At 43.4% G+C, this 19,079-nt stretch overlaps 2 protein-coding genes across 4 annotated transcripts in view; both read left to right on the forward strand.

Annotated features, from left to right (window-relative positions):
* Nucleotides 1–19,079, forward strand: part of LOC132382817 (oocyte zinc finger protein XlCOF6-like) — a 45,554-nt gene that overhangs the window by 24,850 nt on the left and 1,625 nt on the right. The window contains exon 3 of the mRNA XM_059953271.1: nt 18,970–19,043. Within this exon, the coding sequence (XP_059809254.1) occupies nt 18,970–19,043 (74 nt within the window). The remainder of the gene's footprint in view (nt 1–18,969; nt 19,044–19,079) is intronic.
* Nucleotides 137–19,079, forward strand: part of LOC132383244 (zinc finger protein 420-like) — a 97,318-nt gene continuing 78,375 nt past the window's right edge. For 2 of the 3 annotated variants that reach the window (XM_059954178.1, XM_059954177.1), the window contains exon 1: nt 137–177. The gene's annotated coding sequence lies outside the window, so the exon portion shown is untranslated. Of the gene's footprint in view, nt 178–17,685; nt 19,020–19,079 lie in introns of those variants that run through there. The other variant, XM_059954179.1, reaches the window with a different exon arrangement.

Here is a 19,079-nt window from a genome sequence, read left to right on the forward strand (position 1 = left end):
TGTGGAACCAGTGCTTTTGCCGACACCTTTGATGCTACTTTGTGTACCCACAAACCTCTGCGCTTCAGAAATTGCCGTTGGTGACCCAGCGATCAAATGCGCAGGCGTAAAGGACTCCGCGTAGTCCCGTAAACCGCGCATGCGTGCAGTCGGCAGGCTGTAGGGGGTCGGCGGCAGGTAGGAGCTGGGTTCTCGTCAGCACCGCGACTCGGGGGCAATTGTTGCGAGCTCCGGACACACCGTGTCTCCACATCCCCGGTCCTTTTCCCTCTCTCTCAGCCCCATGGTCCATACTCGGGCCCGGGTAACGTTCTGCTCATGAGCGAGCGAATATCGCCATGCGTCTCCCGTTAATATCACCGTCATATGTCGTGAAATGTGTTTTTGCGGTAGCAGTACAATGCAATGCATTAAAAAACTGAATTACAGTAAATACATATAATATGTAGTGGGAAATATAGCGAAGTAGTGTTCGTGGGTTCAACGTCCATTCATTCAGAAATCTGATGGCTGAGGGGAAGAAGCTGTTTCTGAATCATTGAGTGTGTGCCTTCGGGCTCCTGTACCTCCTTCCTGATGGTAGCAATGAGAAGAGCATTGAAGAGATGGGGGTCTTCAGTTTAGGAAGTCGAGGATCCAGTTGCAGAGGGAGGTACAGAGGCCCAGGTTCTGTAGGTTATTAATCAGGACTGTGTGAATCATAGTGTTAAATCCTGAGTTACAGTCAACGAACAACATCCTGACATGGGTGTTTGTATTGGCCAGATGATCTGGGGCTGTGTGAAGAGCCACTGAGATTACATCTGCCGTACACCTATTGTGATAGGCAAACTGCAGTGGGTCCAGGCCTGCCGAATTCCTCCAGCATTTGCTTCTCCCTAGTAATGGCAGCTTCACTTATCTCTGTCCCTGCAACACTTGGAACTTCCAGCATACTGCTAGTGTCATACTGCACAGTGAAGACTGAGACAAAATATTTATTGATATTGTGCCAAACCCAAAGATCACAAGACAAAGGAGCAGAAGTAGGTCATTCGGCCCATCAAGTTTGCTCTGCCACTTCAGGAGCTAAACTATTCTAGTTCCAATTTCCGGCTTTTTTCCCCATATCCCTTGATACCCTGACTAATCAGATAACTGTCAATCTGCTCCTTAAAAACCTTCAATGATTGGGCTTCCACAGCTGTATGTAGCAACGAATTCCATAAATCCATGACCCTCTGGCTAAAAAATTTCTCATCTGTTTTAAATGGGTACCTTCTAATTCCAAGACTGTGACCTCTTGTCATGGACTCGCCCACCAAGGGAAAAGCCTTTCCACATCTACTCTGTCCAACCCTTTCAACATTCAAAATGTTTCTATGAGATCCCCTCTCATTCTTCTAGACTCTAATGAATACAATCCAAGAGCCGATAAATGTTCCTCATATGTTAGTCCCTGCATTCCAGGAATCATCCTCGTGAATCTTCTCTTAACTCTCTCCAACATCATTACATCCTTTCATAGAAACATAGAAAATAGGTGTAGGAGTAGGCCATTTGGCCCTTCGAGCCTCACCGCCATTCAGTATGATCATGGCTGATCATCCAACTCAGAACCCTGTACCTGCTTTCTCTCCATACCCCCTGATCTCTTTAGCCACAAGGGCCATATCTAACTCCCTCTTAAATATAACCAATGAACTGGCCTCAACTGTTTCCTGTGGCAGAGAATTCCACAGATTCACCACTCCCTGTGTGAAGAGATTTTGAATGATTTCTTCTCTTCGGTATTCACTAAGGAGAAGGATATTGAATTGTCTAAGGTGTGGGAAACAAGTAAGGAAGTTATGGAACCTATGACAATTAAAGAGGTGGAAGTACTGGCGCTTTTAAGAAATTTAAAAGTGGATAAATCTCCGGGTCCTGACAGGATATTCCCCAGGACCTTGAGGGAAGTTTGTGTAGAAATAGCAGGAGCTCTGACGGAGATCTTTAATATGTCATTAGAAACGGGGATTGTGCCGGAGGATTGGCGTATTGCTCATGTGGTTCCATTGTTTAAAAAGGTTTCTAGAAGGAAGCCTAGCAATTATAGACCTGTCAGTTTGACATCAGTGGTGGGTAAATTAATGGAAAGTATTCTTAGAGATAGTATTTATAATTATCTGGATAGACGGGATCTGATTAGAAGTAGCCAGCATGGATTTGTGCGTGGAAGGTCATGTTTGACAAACCTTATTGAATTTTTTGAAGAAGTTACGAGGAATGTTGACGAGGGTAAGGCAGTGGATGTAGTCTATATGGACTTCAGCAAAGCCTTTGACAAAGTTCCACATGGAAGGTTAGTTAAGAAGGTTCAGTCGTTAGGTATTAATGCTGGAGTAATAAAATGGATTCAACAGTGGCTAGATTGGAGATGCCAGAGAGTAGTGGTGGATAATTGTTTATTGGGATGGAGGCCGGTGATTAGCGGGGTGCCTCAGGGATCTGTTTTGGGCCCAATGTTGTTTGTAATATACATAAATGATCTGGATGATGGGGTGGTAAATTGGATTAGTAAGTATGCCGATGATACTAAGGTAGGAGGTGTTGTGGATAATGAGGTGGATTTTCAAAGCTTGCAGGGAGATTTATGCCAGTTAGAAGAATGGGCTGAACGTTGGTAGATGGAGTTTAATGCTGAGAAGTGTGAGGTTCTACATTTTGGCAGGAATAATCCAAATAGAACATACAGAGTAAATGGTAGGGCATTGAGGAATGCAGAGGAACAGAGAGATCTAGGAATAACTGTGCATAGTTCCCTGAAAGTGGAGTCTCATGTAGATAGGGTGGTGAAGAGGGCTTTTGGAACGCTGGCCTTTATAAATCAAAGCATTGAGTACAGAAGTTGGGATGTAATGCTAAAGTTGTACAAGGCATTGGTAAGGCCAAATTTGGAATATTGTGTGCAGTTCTGGTCACCGAATTATAGGAAAGATATCAATAAATTAGAGAGAGTGCAGAGATGATTTACTAGGATGTTACCTGGGTTTCAGCAATTAAGTTACAGAGAAAGGTTGAACAAGTTAGGTCTCTATTCATTGGAGCGTAGAAGGTTCAGGGGGGATTTGATCGAGGTACTTAAAATTTTGAGAGGGATAGATAGAGTTGACGTGAACAGGCTGTTTCCATTGAGAGTAGGGGAGATTCAAACTAGAGGACATGATTTGAGAGTTAGGGGGCAGAAGTTTAAGGGAAACACGAGGGGGTATTTCTTTACTCAAAGAGTGATAGCTGTGTGGAATGAGCTTCCTGTAGAAGTAGTAGAGGCCAGTTCAGTTGTGTCATTTAAGGTAAAATTGGATAGGTATATGGACAGGAAAGGAGTGGAGGGTTATGGGCTGAGTGCGGATAGGTGGGACTAGGTGAGATTAAGGGTTCGGCACGGACTAGGAGGGCCAAGATGGCCTGTTTCTGTGCTGTGATCGTTATTTGGTTATATGGTTAAGATGTTTTTCCTCATCTCAGTCCTAAAAGGCTTCCCCTCTATCCTTAAACCTTGGACTTGACCAATATTGGGAACAATCTTCCTGCATCTAGCCTGTCCAATCCCTTTAGAATTTTATACGTTTCAATAAGATCCCCCCTCAATCTTCTAAATTCCAGTGAGTATAAGCCTAGTCGATCCAGTCTTTCTTCATATGAAAGTCCTGCCATCCCAGGAATCAATCTGGTGAACCTTCTTTGTACTCCCTTTATGGCAAGAATGTCTTTCCTCAGATTAGGGGACCAAAACTGCACACAATACTCCAGCTGTGGTCTCACCAAGGCCATGTACAACTGCAGTAGAACCTCCCTGCTCCTGTACTGGAATCCTCTTGCTATGAATGCCAACATACCATTCGCTTTTTTCACCGCCTGCTGTACCTGCATGCCCACTTTCAATGACTGGTGTACAATTACACCCAGGTCTCATTGCACCTTTCCTTTTCCTAATCGGCCGCCATTCAGATAATAATGTTTTCCTGTTCTTGCAACCAAAGTGGATAACCTCACATTTATCCACATTAAATTGCATCTGCCATGAATTTGCCCACTCACCTAACCTATCCAAGTCACCCTGCATCCTCTTAGCATCCTTCTCACAGCTAACACTGCCGCCCAGCTTTGTGTCATCCGCAGATTTGGAGATGCTGCTTTTAATTCCCTCGTCTAAATCATTAATATATATTGTAAACAACTGGGGTCCCAGCACTGAGCCTTGCAGTACCCCACTAGTCACTGCCTGCCATTCTGAAAAGGTCCCGTTTATTCCCACTCTTTGCTTCCTGTCTGCCAACCAATTCTCTCCACATCAATACCATACCCCCAATACCGTGTGCTTTAAATTTGCACACTAATCTCCTGTGTGGGACCTTGTCAAAAACCTTTTGAAAATCCAAATATACCACATCCACTGGTTCTCCCCTATCCACTCTACTAGTTACATCCTCAAAAAATTCTATAAGATTGGTCAGACTTGATTTTCCTTTCACAAATCCATGCTGACTTTGTCAGATGATTTCGCCGCTTTCCAAATGTGCTGTTATCACATCTTTGATAACCGACTCTAGCATTTTCCCTACCACTGATGTCAGGCTAACCCAGGGGTCAGCAACCTTTACCACTGAAAGAGCCACTTGGACCCGTTTCCCACAGAAAAGAAAACACTGGGAGCCGCAAAACCCGCTTGACATTTAAAATGAAATAACACTGCATACAACGTTTTGTTTTGCCCTTATGCTATGTATAAACAAACTATAATGTGTTGCATTTATGAAATTGATGAACTCCTGCAGAGAAAATGAAATTACATTTCTGCATGCAACAAAAACATTTTGAACTCCGAAAAAAAGACGTTGGGTTGAAGGTTACTTTTAAGTAAAATGCTCAACGTCTATTTGAGTCCTTCTTGTATTTATGAAAAACGCCAAACTTAAATTTGCCGCCAGCAGCAAACCAAAAATAACGTCAGCCAGCTGTCGACCTGAAAAATAAAAGGACTATTTCACTGAACAATGAAAACATATGAATATACGTAAAATAATAGGCAATTAAAATATTTATCATACTTGTTCAGGTTGACTCACACCTGACAATGCAGTCGTATTTAGTAGGGATGGATCGATGCTTAGGGGAGTGACCGGGAAGGATAATGTGTTTTTTTCCTCTCTGAACTCACAGAAGCGTTTCCCAAACGATGTTTGCATTGCGATGATTGCAGAATGTAAATACTCCGAATTTATCATGTCGTGACCTTGTTTGAACTCTCTCAAATTGGGGAAGTGAGACAATGTACCTTTCTGTAAATCTCTGGCAAACAACGTCAACTTGCGCTCGAATGCCAAAACATCCTCCAACATGTGCAGGGCTGTACGTCCTTACCCCGTTGAAGAGCTGTGTTCAGCGTGTTCAGGTGCGCTGTCATGTCTACCATGAAGTGTAGCTTTTCCAGCCACTCTGGCTGTTCCAGCTCAGGAAAGTTGAGCCCTTTGCTGCCCAGGAAAGTTTTCACTTCTTCCAGACACGCGACAAAGCGTTTCAGCACCTCCCCTTTGGACAGCCACTGGACTTTGTTGTGCAGCAGGAGATCTGAATATGCGCTTTCCAGCTCGTCCAGTAACTAACGGAATTGACGGTGATTTAAACTTTTTGCCATTATTTTATTGACAATCTGAATGACAACATCCATTACTTCTGTGCATTCCGGAGGAAATGTTTGAGCGCACAGTGCCTCTTGGTGCAAGATGCAGTGAAAAGTCAGCAGCTTTCTGTCCAGCGACTTCTGCAGTAAAGCCACAAATCCCTTGTGTGTTCCCGTCATATTCGGTGCCCCATCAGTAGCTACTGACACCAGATGGGTGGTCTTTATTCCTTTGGCTCTTAAACAATTCAAGACAGCCTCACAGATGTCCTCCCCCCGTGTTTGGTCTTTTAGAGGTATCAACTCAATCAGTTCTTCCTGTGGCCCGGCAGAGTTTACATACCGGCAGAACAACGCTATTTGTTCAATATCACCTTTGTCTTTAGACTCGTCACAGGCAATCGAGTAGTCCACAGCTGAATTGATGTCTTTAATTTGCTGTCTTGTGATGTCTTCTGCCATTTTTATGGTTCTGTCTTTGACAGTCTTTGCAGAGAGGGGCATATCCCTGATTTTCTGCACAATTTCACTCTTGTTTTTAAAGTCCGTGAATAGATGTTCTGAAATCTTAATGAAAGATTCTTTTATATATTCACCATCTGTAAACTGCTTCCCGTGCCTGACTATTTCCTGAGCGGCAATATAACTAGCGTATGTCGTTGATTTTCCAGACTTCATCCATTTCTGGAAATGATTTTTGCTCAGATCAACCTTCCGCATCAGTTCCGAAATGGCTTTTTTTCTCTCATCTCCATCCGGATATTTTTGAGCAAAGGCTGCGTGTTTATTCTGGAAATGCCTTGCGACATTTGACTTTTTGTTGTTTGCTGGTTTCTCATTGCATATTAAGCATACCGGTAAACCAGTCTCGTCAACAGTGAAAGCAAATGAATCTGTCCACGTGTCATTAAACGTTCTGTTTTCTTCAGTCACTTTTCTTTTTTTAGAATTCTCCATAGTTGGCTTACCTTGGATCGAAAAATTAAAGAAATCGCGCACTGGCGGGTGTCAGGTATTGGCAGTGGTGACGTATATTAATAGCGATAAAAACACGTTGTAGCAGTGTGCTCACGCAGTCAGTAAACTGCAGTCGAATAACTTTATTCGAACTAAACAGCCTTGCTTTTAAGCCTCCCTCAACCCAGCCCCCATGGACGCAGATGATGCAAAAGACGCGTACTCACAAACCCCCGTAGGCTATCTCCCTTAGCCGGAATGCTGGCTAATTGTGAGCCGTTTCGGATGTGCCAGGAAATGTGTCGCCACACTTAGATTGTACAAGATCACCATAATCTTCAAATTTAGAATTACATTTCAAAAGCTAACAAACTAACATAAAATACATTTTAATTAAATACTGACCAATTATTTCCCAAAGCCACAGGGAGCCGCAGCACAGAGGTGAAAGAGCCACAAATGGCTCGGGAGCCGCAGGTTGCCGACCCCCGGGCTAACCGGTCTATAATTCCCCGGTTTCTCTCTCCCTCCAATCCTCAGGAACTAATCCAGAATCTAAAGTGTTTTGAAAAATTATCACTAATGCATCCACTATTTCTTGGGCTACTTCCTTAAGCACTCTGGGATGCAGACCATCTGACCCTGTGGATTTATCTGCCTTTAATCCCTTCAATTTACCTAACACCACTTCCCTGCTAACCCTCAGTTCCTCCATCTCACTAGACCCTTGGTCCCCTACTATTTCTGGAAGATTACTTATGTCCTCCTTAGTGAAGACAGAACCACAGTAGTTATTCAATTGGTGTGCCATGTCCTTGTTCCCCATGATCAATTCACCTGTTTCTGACTGTGAGGGACCTACATTTGTCTTAACCAATCTTTTTCTTTTCACATATCTATAAAAGCTCTTATAGTCAGTTTTTATGTTCCCTGCCAACTTTCTCCCGTAATCATTTTTCCCTTTCCTAATTAAGCCCTTTGTCCTCCTCTGCTGGTCTCTGAATTTCTCCCAGTCCTCAGGTGTGCCGTGTTTTCTGGCTAATTTGTATGTTTCTTCTTTGGACTTGATATTATCCCTAATTTCCCTTTTCAGCCATGGGTGCACTACCTTCCCTGGTTTATTCCTTTGCCAAACTGGGATGAACAATTTTTGTAGTTCATCCATGCGATCTTTAAATGCTTGCCATTGCATATCCACCATCAACCCTTTAAGTATCATTTGCCAGTCTATCTTAGCTAATTCACGTCTCATACCTTCAAAGTTACCCTTCTTTAAGTTCAGAACCTTTGTTTCAGAATTAACCAAGTCACTCTCCATCTTAATGAAGAATTCCACCATATTATGGTCACTCTTACCCAAGGGGCCTCGAATGACAAGATTGCTAACTAACCCTTCCTCATTGCTCAATACCCAGTCGAATGGCCTGCTCTCTAGTTGGTTCCTCGACATGTTGGTGAAGAAAACCATCCTGCATACATTCCAAGAAATCCTCTTCCTCAGCACCCTTACCAATTTGGTTCACCCAATCTATATGTAGATTGAAGTCACCCATTATAACTACTGTTCCTTTATTGCACGCATTTCTAATTTCCTGTTTAATGTCATCCCTAACCTCACTACTACCGTTAAGTGGCCTGTACACAACTCCCATTAGCGTTTTCTGCCCCTTAGTGTTATGCAGTTCTATCCATGTCGATTCCACATCCTAATGTCTAATGTCCTTCCTTTCTATTGCGTTAATCTCCTCTCTAACCAGCAACGCTACCCCACCTCCTTTTCTTTCCTGTCTATCCCTCCTGAATATTGAATATCCCTGGATGTTGAGCTCCCATCCTCGGTCACCCTGGAGCCATTTCTCTGTGATCCCAACTATATCATGTTTATTAATAACTATCTGAACATTCAATTCATCCACCTTGTTATGAATGCTCCTTGCATTGACACACAAAGCCTTCAGGCTTGTTTTTACAACACTCTTAGCCCTTATACAATTATGTTGAAAAGTGGCCCTTTTTGATTTTTACCCTGGATTTGCCTGCCTGTCACTTTTACTTCTCGCCTTACTACTTTTTGCTTCTTCCCTCATTTTACACCCCTCTGTCTCTCTGCACTTGTTCCCATCCCCCTGCCACTTTAGTTTAAATCCTCCTGAACAGCAGTAGCAAACGCTCCCCCTCGAACATTGGTTCCAGTCCAGCCCAGGTGCAGACCATCCTGTTTGTACCGGTCCCACCTCCCCTAGAACTGGTTCCAGTGCCCCACAAATTTGAATCTCTCCCTCTTGCATCATTTTTCAAGCCACATATTCATCTGAAATATCCTCCTGTTTCTACTCTGACTGGCACATGGCACTAATAGTAATCCAGAGATTATTACCTTCGTGGTCCTACTTTTTAGTTTATCTCCTAACTCCCTAAATTCACCTTGTAGGACCTCATCCCATTTTTTACCTATATCGTTGGTACCTATGTGCACCACGACCACTGGCTGTTCACCCTCCCATTCCAGAATGACCTGCAGCTGCTCAGAGACATCCTTGACCCTTGCACCAGGGAGTCAACATACCATCCTGGAGTCTCGTTTGCAGCTGCAGAAATGCCTATCTATTCCCCTTACAATCGAATCCCCTATCACTATAGCTCTCCCACTCTTTTTCCTTACCTCCTGTGCCGCAGAGCCACCCATGGTGCCATGAACTCGGCTGCTGCTGCCTTCACCTGATGAGACTTCTCCCCCAACAGTATCCAAAACAGTATATATGTTTAGGAGGGAGTTGACCTCAGTGGACTCCTGCACTACCTGTCTTCTAAGATAGGGGGCCCAAAAGTGCACACAGTATTCTAAATGGGGTCTCACCAGTGCCCCATAGAGCCTCGTCAACACCTCCTTACTCTTATACACTATTCCTCTTGAAATGAATGCCAACATCGCATTCACTTCCCTTACTGCCGATCCAACCTGGTAGTTAACCTTTAGGGTATCATGCACTTCGACCCCCAAGTCCCTTTGCTCTTCCGATTTTTGAATTTTCTCCCCATCTAAATAATAATCTGCCCAATTGTTTCTGCTTCCAAAATATACAACCGTACATTGTTCAACATTGCATCTCATTTGCCATTTCTTTGCCCACTCCTAAACTGACCAAGTCTCTCTGCAACCTTTCCGTTTCTTCAACACTTCCTGCTCCTCCACCTATCTTGGTGTCATCCGCAAACTTAGCCACAAAATTGTTTAATCCATAATCTGAATCCTAGATAGACAGTGTAAAAAGAAGAGGCCCCAACACCGACCCCTGCAGAACACCACTAGTGACCGGCAACCAACCAGAATAGGTTCCCTGTATTCCCACTCTTTCTGCCTATCAGCCAATGCTCTACCCATTCCAATATCCTTCCTGTAATCCCATGGGCCCTCATCTTATTAAGCAGCCTCTTATGCGGCACCTTATCATGAGTTATCACTTGTCATAAAATCCAAACACACAACATCCGGAGCCTCTCCCTTGACAATCTTATTTGAGATTACCTCAAAAAATTCCAATAGGTTGGTGAGGCAGGATCTTCCCTTCATGAAACCATGCTGGCTTTGGCTTGGGCCTATTTTGTCATGCACCTCAAGGTAATTCATAATCTCATCCTTAAGGATCAACTCCAATAACTTTCCCACTACCGATGTCAGACTAATAGGTCTGTAATTTTATTTTTGCTGCCTCCCCCCTTTCTGAAACAACGGAACTACATTTGCGACCTTCCAGTCCTCCGGAACTGTGACCGAGTCCTGTAAGATTATTTCCAATGCCTCCACAATCTCCAAAGCCACCTCTTTCAGAACACGTGGATGTACTTCATCCAGTCCGGGAGACTTATCTATCCTTAGTCCATTTAGCTTCTCAAGCACTTTCTCTCTAGTAATCTTGACTGTACCTAATTCTATTCCCTGAGACCACTGGCTATCAGGTATGTTGCTAATATCTTCCATTGTGAGACTGATGCAAAATACTCATTTAGTTCCTCTACCATCTCTTTGTTACCCATTTATAATTTCTCCAGCAACCTTTTCAATGGGTCCTACATCTACCCATGTCACTCTTTTACTTGTCATATATTTAAAAAAACTCCTGGTGTCCTTTTTTATGTTAATTGCCAATTTCCTTTCATAATTAATCTTTTCTTTCCCAATGACTTTCTTAGTTTCCTTCTGTAAATTTTAAAAATTCGACCAATCCTCAGTTTTCCCACTAATTTTTGCTTCCTTGTACGCTGCCTCTTTTGCTTTTACTTTAGCCTTAACTTCTCTTGCTAGCCACATTTGTGTCATTTTTCCTTTTATGATTTTCTTTTTTCTTGGAATATATTTTTCCTGCACTCTCCTTACTTGTAGGAATCTCATCCAATTCTGTTCTACTGTCCCTCCATTTAGCTTACTTTTCCAATCAACTTGGGCCAGTTCCCCTCTCATACTGCTGTAGTTTTCTTTGTTCTACTGAAATATTGATGCACCTGATACCAGCTTCTCCTTTTCAAATTTGAAACTGAACTTGATCATATTATGATCACTACTTCCAAGGGGTTCCATTACCTCTAGTTCCCTAATCAACTCAGGCTCATTACACAGCACCTGATCCAAAACAGCTGATCCCCTGGTGGGCTTATGGACAAGCTGCTCCAAAAAGCCATCCCGTAGGCATTCTACAAACTCCCTCTCCCAAGCTCCAGTATCTTCCTGACTTTCCTAATCCACTTTCATATTAAAATCTTCCATAATTATCTTGACATTTTCCTTCTGATACACTTTTTCTATTTCCAGCTGTAACTTGTAGTCCACATCCCAGCTGCTGTTTGGAGGCCTGTATATAACTGCTATTAGTGTCTTTTTACCCTTGCCATTTCTTAACTTGACCCATAGGGATTCTACTACTTCTGATCCTATGTCCCTTCTTTCTAGTGATTTGATATCATTGCTTACCATATCTTTCCTATACACGGTGTATCCTTGAACATTCAGCTCCCAATCACATCCGTCATTTAGCTGTGACTCAGTGATGGCCACTATGTCATATCTTTTAACCTGTAGCTGTACATCAAGGTCATCCACTTTATTTCTAATGCTGCGGGCATTCGGTAAATATTTTAATTTCACCTTCTGTTGATTTTTAAAAGCTTCCCAATCCTCTAACTTCCCACTGATTTTTGCTCTATTATATGCCCTTGTCTTTGGTTTTTAGCCATGGTTGTGACATCTTGCCTTTAGAATACTTCTTCCTTTCTGGAATATATGTATCCTGTGTCTTCCGAATTGCTTCCAGAAATTCCAGCCATTGCTGCTCTGTCATCATCCCTGCCAGTGTTCTTTTCTAATCAATTCTGGCCAGCTCCTCTCTCAGGCCTCTGTAATTACCTTTACTCCACTGATACATCTGTCTTCAGCTTCTTCTCAAATTTCAGGGTGAATTTTATCATGTTATGAGATCAGTGGTCCATAAGGGTTCCTTTGTCTTAAGCTCTAATCAATTCTGATTCATTGCACAACATTCAATCCAAAATAGCTGATCCCCTAGTGGGCTCAACCACAAGCTGCACTAAAACGCCATCTCATAGGCATTTTACAAATTCTCCCTCCTGGAATCCAGCACCAACCTGATTTTCCCAATCGACCTGCATATTGTAACATTACTATTGTAACCTGACTATTGTAGCATTATCCTTTTGGCATCCGTTTTCTATCTCCTTTTGTAATTTGTAGACCACATCCTTAGTACTGTTTGGGGGTCTGTATACAATTCCCATCAGGGCCTTTTTACCCTTGCAGTTCCTTAGCTCTAACCACAATGATTCATTAACTCCTGACCCTATGTCACCTCTTTCTAATGATTTGATAGCAATTTTTTACTGACAGAGCCATGCCAGCCCCTCTACCTTCTTGCCTATCCTCTTGTGTATCCTTGGACCCTTAGCCATAATATTTCAGCCGCAATTCAATGATGCCTACAACATTATCTATGCTAATCTCTAACTTGGCTACAAGTTTATCTATCTTATTCTATATACTGCACGCATTCAGTCCTGTATTCACCCTTTACAATTTTGTCCATTTGACCTCTCCACTATCTGTTCTGACACTCTGGTTCCCATCCCTCTGCAGCTCTAGTTTAAACCCCACAGTGAAGCACCAGCAAACCTTCCCACTAGAATATTTGTCCCCTTCCAGTTCATGTGCAAGCTGTCTCTTCTGTACAGGTCCCACCTCTCCGGAAGAGACCCTGATGATCCAAAAAATCTTATGCCCTCCCTCATACACCAACTGCATAGCCACGTGTTAATCTGTATAGTTTTCCTCTTTCTGGCCTCTCTAGAACGTGGTTTGGGTAGCAATCCTGAGATCATGACCCTGGAGGTCCTGCCCTTTAACTTAGTACCTAACTCCCTGAACTCACGTTGCAGAACCTCATAATTTCTTCCTACCCATATCATTGGTACTTACATGGATCATGACTTCTGGCTGTTCACCCTCCCACTTATTAATATTGAGGACCTGATCTGAGATAGATCAGACCCTATCTTCAGGGAATCTTGTTCTCATCAACAGAACCTTCTTTCTGTTACCTTAACTAATGAATCCCCTATCACCACAGCTTGTTTCTTCTTGCCCCCCTACTCCCTTCCCTTTTGAATCACTGAGTCAGATTCAGTATCAGAGACCTGACCACTGTGTCATTCATCACCCCTCCCCCACAAACAGTATCCAAAGGAATCTACCTGTTGTTGTGGGGGATGGGTCAGGGTACTCTGCACTGGCTGTTTAATCCCTTTCTCCTTCCTGAATGTCTCCCAGTCTCCTGTGTCCTGCACTTCGGGTGTAATTACCTCTCTGTATGTCCTATCTATCACCCCTCAGTCTCCTGAATGATCTGGAATTCCAGTTCCAGCTCCAATTCCTTAATGCAGAGTGGTAGGAGCTGCAGCTGGATGCACTTCTCACAGTTGTAATCGTCAGGACACTGCATGTCCCCCTGCCTTCCCACATTCCGCAACTGCCTTGTCTGGCATCTCTGCTGTCCTAGCTGAACAAATATAAAGATGGGAAGAAGAAAAACTTCACCTTGAGCTTTTCTTTTTTTCCTTTCTCTGACTGAAGCCTCAAAGTGCTAAAACCTTAAGATCACCACTCCGACTCCACTCAATAAACAGTATCCTGACAGAAGTATTATTATTGTCTAGGTCAGGGGTTGGCAACCATTACCACTGAAAGAGCCATATGAACCCATTTCCCCCAGAAAAGAAAACACTGGGAGCCACAAAACCCGTTTGACATTTAAAATGAAATAACACTGCATACAACGGTTTTTTTTGCCTTTATGCTATGTATATACAAACTATAATGTGTTACATTTATGAAATTGATGAACTCCTGCAGAGAAAACAAAATTACATTTCTGCATGCAACAAAAACATTTTGAACTCCGAAAAAAAGACGTTGGGTTGAAGGTTACTTCATAGTTAGCCTACCTTCGATCGAAAAATTAAAAGAAATCGCGCACTGGCGGGTGTCAGGGATTGGCAGTTAAAAAACATGTTGTGGCGGTGTGCTACACGCAGCGCTAAGATAACGACACTGCAGTCAAAGATCACTTTATTCGAACTAAACAGCCTTGCTTTAAAGCCTCCCTCAACCCGCCCCCCCGTGGGCGCGGATGCTCCAAAAGACACGTACTCACAAACCCCTGTAGGCTATCTCCCTTAGCCGGAACGGTGGCTAATTGTGAGCCGGTTCGGATGTGTCAGGAAATGGGGTCGCCTCAACGTTTTATTTAGATTGTACAAAATCACCATAATCTTCAAATTTTGAATTACATTTCAAAAACTAACAAACCACGGGGAGCCGCAGCACAGAGATGAAAGAGCCGCATGTGGCTCCAGAGCCGCGGGTTGCCGACCCCTGGTCTAGGTGTTCAAGGCTGTGTGAAGAGCTGGTGAGATCACACCCGCATAGACCTCCCTATTGTGGTGATAGGCAAATTGCAGTGGGCCCAGGTCTTTGCTGAGACAGGAGTTAATTCTAGCCATAACCAAGCACTCAAAGCACTTCACCCAGGAAGAGCAGAGCAAGTTGGGCACTGGTATAATTTTTGCCCTTTTGAAGCAGGTAGAAACTCTTGACTGTGGCAGTGAGAGAATGAAAATGTCTAAACTCAACTGAATCACAAAATTTACACAAATGACCTCTTTGGTAAGCAATGACCTTCTGCCAAAGCTCATCTGTGTAAAACTGGAGTCCCAATCTACCATTGTTCTGATTGCATAGGGTCCGTTATTAACACTGAATCCCTTGCAACAGCTCAAACACCCTAGGCATATTCATCTCTATCAACTGCTGAACTCCAGCAAATGAGCAGATTTCAGGTGAGACCATTCTTGAAGATCTCTCTGACAAGGAATGTTCCCTTTCTGGACAGACATACTTACCTGAGTATATATGTTAGGCAGCTTGAAAGCTTTCACTTTCCAAGCCAACTACTTCCAATCCTGAATCAATGTAGCTATTCACATCTCTTATAAATTCATAAAATGGTGCATAAAAGACTGTTTCTTTTCCTATCAGGTTGAGCTTGTTCATGAGGTTCACTGTGCAGAACACTGCTGTACTTCCTTGATCTTGGAAAGCATAAGTACCCACCATCTTGATACTCTTCTTAGACTTCACCTGATCTGAAATTACAGGAAGTTTACAATCATGATCACCAGCCATGAGATACCAGGGCTTGTTTCAAATCTGTACTCTTTTTAACAGAGTGAATATGAAGTATGCTGGGTTGTTTGCTCTCAATACTTTGTATGAAAGGTGATTCTCGCAATCCTAGCTAATGTGTCCCTGACACAAACAAGCAAAGTAGGCACCATTTTCTTTCAGAAACATACATCTCCTTCTGAACCTTTTTCATCAGTTTGGAGCACGAATACAAAGTATGTTCACCCTGGCGGAAGAGACAAACCTTATTGTCAGTTCTGGACACAGCCTTACTTTGCCATCACAACCGTCACAGTGGTGGCAAAATGCTTCCAGTAGCCTTAGACTGAATTTGTGATCCAGTTTTATTCATACCTTTACTTACTGCCAGGTTGTAGGTTTGTATACTTTCCCAAACACTGGGTGTGTAACGATGAAGTCAACAATGTCAGTGAAATTAACCTTATGGTTGTGCCTTTTTAGCAGTTCATACACAGCTGATCTTCATTCTTTTCATTGGGTAATTTATTTACAAGAATCTTTGTATTAGCAGGCATGTTCAACTCATGTCATATTCAAAGCCTGAGAAGACGCAGGTCACTCAGGTTTGCCAACTGAATAAAAAAGGCAGCAACTCCTGGCAGTTTGGAACTTTGAACAGCAGCCAATCAGAGTTCAGGATTGATTGTCAAGAGCAAATTAAAGTGGGGCAAGCAGAGCAGCCATCAGAGTGGACAAAGTTAGAGTGGAGATTTTGAAACTTCAGTCAGAGAGGGCAAAAAAGCTCTAGGTAAATTCCCCCTCCCCCCCCAACAGTTTATTGTTCTTCCTCCTTGTGTTGCCAGAGGTTGTTAAGACCTCTACAAGGCTAGACAAGGGGGAGTGTCATAGGATGGAAGGCCTTAGAAGAAAGAAAGGGGGAAGGGAGCACCAGAAGAAGATGGAGAACAGGTAATTTTTCTTTTATTTTCTCTTTCCCTCTCACAATAACTCCTTGCCTGTTCTCCATCTTCCTCTGGTGCTCCCCTCAGTGGTAGGGGTACAATAGGGTTTTTTAAGAGGTTCTTAGGTAGGTACATGGAGCTTAGAAAAATAGAGGGCTACGAATAAGCCTGTGTAGTTCTAAGGTAAGGACACGTTTGGCACAGCTTTGTGGGCTGAAGGGCCTGTAATGTGCTGTAGGTTTTCTATGTTTCTAAAGGTCTGGGGAACAAAAAGATTTGAGGGCATGCACGTTCCAGGGATCACATCATGCATTATTGGCCATGAAGCATTGGCACTGCTGCAGGTGCTTGCAGAGTATAAAAATTTCAAAATAACATTTAAGATAGACATCAGGAGGGTAAAAGAAGGCATGGGGTTGTCCTAGCAGACGAAGTGCAAAAGATTCCTGAGGGATTCTACAGATATGTTTAGAGCAAAATGTTTGCAAGGGTCAAAATTGGTCCTCTGGAAGATTAGAATGGTAATCCGTGTGTGAAGCCAAAATAGATAGGAGATCTTAAATGAATCTTTTGCATCTGTACGTCATCAGGAGACAGACACAGTCTGTCGATGTGAGGCAAACTGGCATCAACTTCATGGGCCCTCAACAGATTACAGTGGAAAAGGTGTTTGCTGTCCTAAGGCAGATTAGGCTGGATAAATCCCCAGGCCTGACAAAGTGTTCCCCCAAACCATGCGGGGGAGGGGGGGCAAGTGCAGAAATTGCAGGGCCCAAGCAGAGATGATTAGATTATCCTTCGTGACAGGAGAGGTACCAAAGGATGTTGTTCTGCTGTTTGAGAAAGGCTGTCAGTATAAACCAAGAAATTACAGGTTGGTGTCTGATGTTGAACAGACATCAAACAGCAGCTCATACCTTTTCACCTTGTATATACACTATACAGCTTTTCAGTCTAACCCAGTTGGTCACAGCAGCGTTTGACCTCTTCAAAACGGTTTCAAACCAAACACAGTGTGAACGACAAAAAAAAAAGGTTGTACTTGCCACAAGCTGCTATTCGTTTGGTATAACTGTTGAAATCCTTGCTGACAAAATGCAGCAGCAAAAATTGATCCTAAATCAAAACGCAACAATTGCCGCCAGCCTGAGCCCCCACACAGAGTTGTTATACTTGAGTGACATGCCCACATCTCCAGTGATTGCTCCAAAAAGTCAAATTCCTTATTTTGATCCTCTATTAGCAATGAGCAAACATACAATTAAGCATTATTGAGGCAACACGAGTGAATCTGCAGATGCTGGAAATAAATAAAAAAACAAAATGCTGGCAGAACTCAGCAGGCCAGACAGCATCTATGGGAGGAGGTGATGGGGGTAAGTGGGGGGTTCAGGGGTATCAGCGGAGGCCGCAGACTGGGAGACCGTTTTGCCGAACACCGGTGCTCAGTCCTCCAGCAGTGGCGGGATCTCCCTGTGGCCACACACTTCAATTCCACAGACCACTCCCACTCTGACATGTCTGTCCATGGCCTCCTCTACTGTCAAGATGAGGCTGCGCGCAGGTCGATGGAGTCCCGCCTGGGTAGCCTCCTACCTGCTGTCATGAACATCCAACTCTCAGACCATTGATATCCCTACCCCCATCCCTATCTAATATTTCAGTCTGATTCTCTTTCTCTTTTGTCCCCCCTCACTATAATCTCCCCCCAGCCCTACCTTTCTTTTTCTTATATTTCCCATAATTCTCCACCTTCCCCCAGCCCATTTCCCTCCAGCCTATCACTTCCCAGCTCTCTACTTCATCCCTCCCCCCACTTCTTATTCCCCCCTTTACCACCCCATGTTACTTCACTCCCGATGAAGGGTTTTGGCCCAAAACATCGTCACTACCTCCTCCCATAGATGCTGTCTGGCCTGCTGAGTTCTGCCAGCAGTTTGTGTTTTTAAGCATTATTGAGGGTCAGGCAAGATATGACCTCTGCCAGCCACAAGCTACAAAGTGCCACAAAATAAGCATGAATACATAATTTATTCCCTTCACATTGACCACGGCCCACTGATGTTACTAGTTATAATAAACACGCAGCACAGAATGCACGGGTCCTGCATTACTCCCCATGACAGCATGTTTTGTCCTATCCTCTCTGGATACATAATGATATCAAACACCTTTCTTCTGGGGAGCAGGTGACCTGTAGTTTACACATCACTAAAGTGTCTCACTCCAAATAGAAATGATGCTGCCCTCCTCCCCTCCATGTTCATTGGAATTACCATCGCTGAGTTCGCCATTGTCAGTCACCTTGGGCCTTGTGGTGGGGGGAGTTTTTGGGTTGTGGTCAAAGTAAGTAGAAAGTCTCTAGGATCAGCCATGTAATATCATGTGCTCTTGTAGTGCTGTGGGACATAACCAGATCTTGAAATAATACCAATGGAGAGAGATAAACTGAGCCACGTCACGGAATGAAGATGAGCAGGAATGGTCCATTCTGGTACAGACGGAAAATACAGTCAGAGAACTGAATGGTCAGTCCGGGTGCCTGATCTGTGCTCAGTTAGAAGATCAGGAGTTGTTCCTCCAACTTGAGTTGAACTTCACTGTAACAGGGTGATGTCAGACTTCAGCATGAAGACTGAAATGATCTCATCTGAAATGCTATCTGTGCCCGTTGATGTGTCTTGTAAATCTTTTTACAGGTGAGAAACCGCAAAGAATTTGTGTGCAGGAATCTCAAGCACAACAACACGTCAGTTCCAATGTCTGTATACAGGTATTTAAGGAATGACCAGATATTTCTTTTGTAACA

Source organism: Hypanus sabinus, chromosome 29 (genome assembly GCF_030144855.1).
Source record: "Hypanus sabinus isolate sHypSab1 chromosome 29, sHypSab1.hap1, whole genome shotgun sequence".
Classification (NCBI taxonomy): domain Eukaryota; kingdom Metazoa; phylum Chordata; class Chondrichthyes; order Myliobatiformes; family Dasyatidae; genus Hypanus; species Hypanus sabinus.